The sequence below is a fragment of the Sinocyclocheilus rhinocerous genome, unplaced genomic scaffold (genome assembly GCF_001515625.1).
Source record: "Sinocyclocheilus rhinocerous isolate Xijiao unplaced genomic scaffold, SAMN03320098_v1.1 scaffold886, whole genome shotgun sequence".
Taxonomy (NCBI): Eukaryota; Metazoa; Chordata; class Actinopteri; order Cypriniformes; family Cyprinidae; genus Sinocyclocheilus; species Sinocyclocheilus rhinocerous.
The window spans coordinates 169,417-172,492 of NW_015631204.1; the positions used below are offsets into that span (position 1 = coordinate 169,417).

Sequence of the window (3,076 nt, forward strand, 5' to 3'; positions counted from 1 at the left end):
ATTTGAAGCAAAAACAGAATGGTTTGACTTCAGTTTTGTGAAACTAATCATAAAAAATATCTGCATGAAACCGAAACAGCAGATGAGCTGAATGAGACGCAGATTCACTCTCTGCCAGCAGGTGGCGCTTAAAGCGTTTCCGCTGTAAACAAAGAAGCGCTGCACATATGAACTAGATGCAAGATGAAAAGAAAAAATACCATCTAAACTTTTCTAAAGACAGTAAGTTCCCCTCAGACATGGATTCATATAAACTCTTACCCCTAATTGAATCGCGATTTGTTTAGCATCTCAACCGATTTGAATCGTCACATATTTGAATCGATTTTCAACCGGCTCGCAGTTAATCGTTACATCCCTATTTATTATAAAGATTTTTATTATAATTACATCTTAATATTTCATATTCGATTCTATTATAGTCAAAATTATCCTTCAGAATGTTCAGCACAGTAAGATTTGTCCGCTAACAATCTCTGATTTGTGGCCTGTGCGTTTGGTTGTGAAACTCCAGACTCCAGTATGCTGCATTAATTGTGATATTAATTGCACCCAAGCGTTAACAAGCATGTGTAACACACCATGTTGGGGTTGACCAGCGTTACGTTCAGCTGTTATCTGTTACGACCTAATGCCAGTCACAGAAAACCTCATTTATCCCTGTTAAAGATGAATTACAACAAGGTTAAATACAGGGCAACAACTAACAGTCATTGACTACTGATGATCAGGCCGAGCTGGCCGACATGTGAGAATTTTCATCAGCCTAACAGCAAAAAAGATGAAATTTTAAAAAGCTTAGATCAAAGGCTGTTTCTGAATATTAACATACCATTAACATTCAATGCAATTACCATAGCATAATTAGAGAAAAAGTTTTAATTAGCTTCAAATCTGCCAGTCCCATGACATTTAGCAAAGGATAAATGTTGTCTGGCAGTGATGTGTGTTGTGTAGCATGTAGGGTAATGTAATCCTCAACCTTTGCAGAGGGGCTCCGTGTCGTTCCAGTAGGGGTCTCGTGTGTTGATGCACTCGATGACGGGCGGCCCCTGCTCCAGCGAGTGCCCAGGGTCACAGGTGAACTGCACCACCGTCCCCACGCCGTAAGTCGGGTCAGTCGTGCTGCAGCTTCCATTTTGGATGTACGGCTCGTAGCAGTGGCCCTTCTCAAATGCTAAATGTGAACAAGTAGAACAAGCTCTGTTAGACATGTAGATTTATTTAATTGGCAGATGCTTTTATCCGAAACGACTTACAGTTGAGGAATACAAGTGATTCATCATAAGATGGCAATAAACACAAGAAGTGCCAGTTATACCAGTTTTCAGTGATCGTTCAAAATAGTAAAAGATAGGACAGGAAGGGATTAAGGGATAATGAGAGCATAGATCCTTTACCATCCTGATTTAATATTTTATGTATCAGAGGTTTTAATGTCCAAATACAGGCAGATATACATTCAGTTTGATGTGTTTGCCCAACATGTCTGGTGTGGCCTACCTTCATAGCGTATATTGAATCCAGTGTTGTGACTGTTAGGTTGGTCTGTTATAAACTGGACCCGAACAGCCGGACCGTCGCTGATCACTCCTTCAAAGGGGATGGGACCGCCACGCCCGGAATCAAACAGGACCACCGAACCTGCATCAAGGCCGCTCCATAAGACCAGCCTGTATCATGGGAGAAGGCCTGAGTCTCTTATATACATATAAAAAGCATGCATTGATTTAGATGACACATGCATTTACCTGTCTGTCGGGCCCAACACCATTCTCTCCAAATGCAGGTGCAGCCTTTGGCCGTTAGGAGCCTCCAGGGACCAAGAGCAGCTGCGGTCCAGGGTGCTGTTAGGGCCCGAATGGGGTGAGGGGGACAGCACCCGGCCAACCGTGGCGTTTTTTACAACCCCTCCACACAAAGCTTGAAGAGAACATAATGTAAAATGTGTCACTAACAGTAAGGTTCATGATTCACTTTTTAAAATGAATAATAATGAAAGAAAATAAAATATTATGAAATATTTTAAAATAATAAAAAGTCAAATCAAGTGGAAATTATTGACGTAATTATTATTTTAAATTTAATATATATACATGATAATAATAGAAATGTATTATTTAATAATTATAATTTTTTATTATTATATTTTAAGTATACATATGTATATATAGTAAGTCTCTATTTATTACCCCTCCACACTAAGTTTAAAAGAACATAATGGAAAATGTGTTATTATTATGTTAATAATTATATAATGAATTATTATTATTTAAATTATTATTTTATTATATTTTAAATATATGTATATATATGTCTATATTTATTATTTTTATTTTTATTTATGAATAGATACATAAATAATTTATTATAATGAATTGTATATACACTACCAGTCAAAAGTTTGGGATTGGTCAGATTTTTTAATGTTTTTGAATGTCCCTTCTGCTCATCAATGCTGCATTTATTTGATCACAAATACAGTAAAAAATCGTAAAATATTATTTCAATTTAAAATAACTGTTTTCTATGTGAACATATTGTAAAATGTAATTTATTCCTGTGATGCAAAGCTGAATTATTAGCATCATTACTCCAGTCTTCAGTGTCACATGATCCTTCAGAAATCATTCTAATATGCTGATTTGCTGCACAAGAAACATTTCTAATTATTGTCAGTGTTGAAAACAGTGGTGCTGCTTCATATTTTTGTGAAAACCAAGATACATTTGATTTTTCAGGATTCTTTGATGAATAGAAAGTCCAGAAGAAAAACATTTATTTGAAATTCAAATATTTTGTAACATTCTAAATATCTTTCCAGCCATTTTATCATCTTCCAAGTATATATATACACCAGTGTTGGGAAGGTTACTTTGGAAATGTAATAGGTTACAGATTACAAGTTACCCTATTTAAAATGTAATAGTAGTGTAACTTTTTCAATTACTTTATTAAAGTAATGTAACGGATTACTTTTGATTACTTTTTCATTACTTTTCTAAATTTCTAATGAATGTTTATTTGCAACTGTTAATAATGTTCAAACACCTACACCATGCAGGGTTAACCTTAC

At 35.4% G+C, this 3,076-nt stretch overlaps 1 protein-coding gene across 1 annotated transcript in view; it reads right to left on the reverse strand.

The window, feature by feature from the left end:
• LOC107741658 (seizure 6-like protein) overlaps positions 1-3,076 on the reverse strand; it is a 50,608-nt gene that overhangs the window by 13,626 nt on the left and 33,906 nt on the right. The window contains exons 6-8 of the mRNA XM_016554425.1: positions 1,752-1,923; positions 1,504-1,673; positions 983-1,177 (exon numbers count right to left, since the gene is read on the reverse strand). Coding sequence (XP_016409911.1) covers positions 983-1,177; positions 1,504-1,673; positions 1,752-1,923 — 537 coding nt within the window. The remainder of the gene's footprint in view (positions 1-982; positions 1,178-1,503; positions 1,674-1,751; positions 1,924-3,076) is intronic.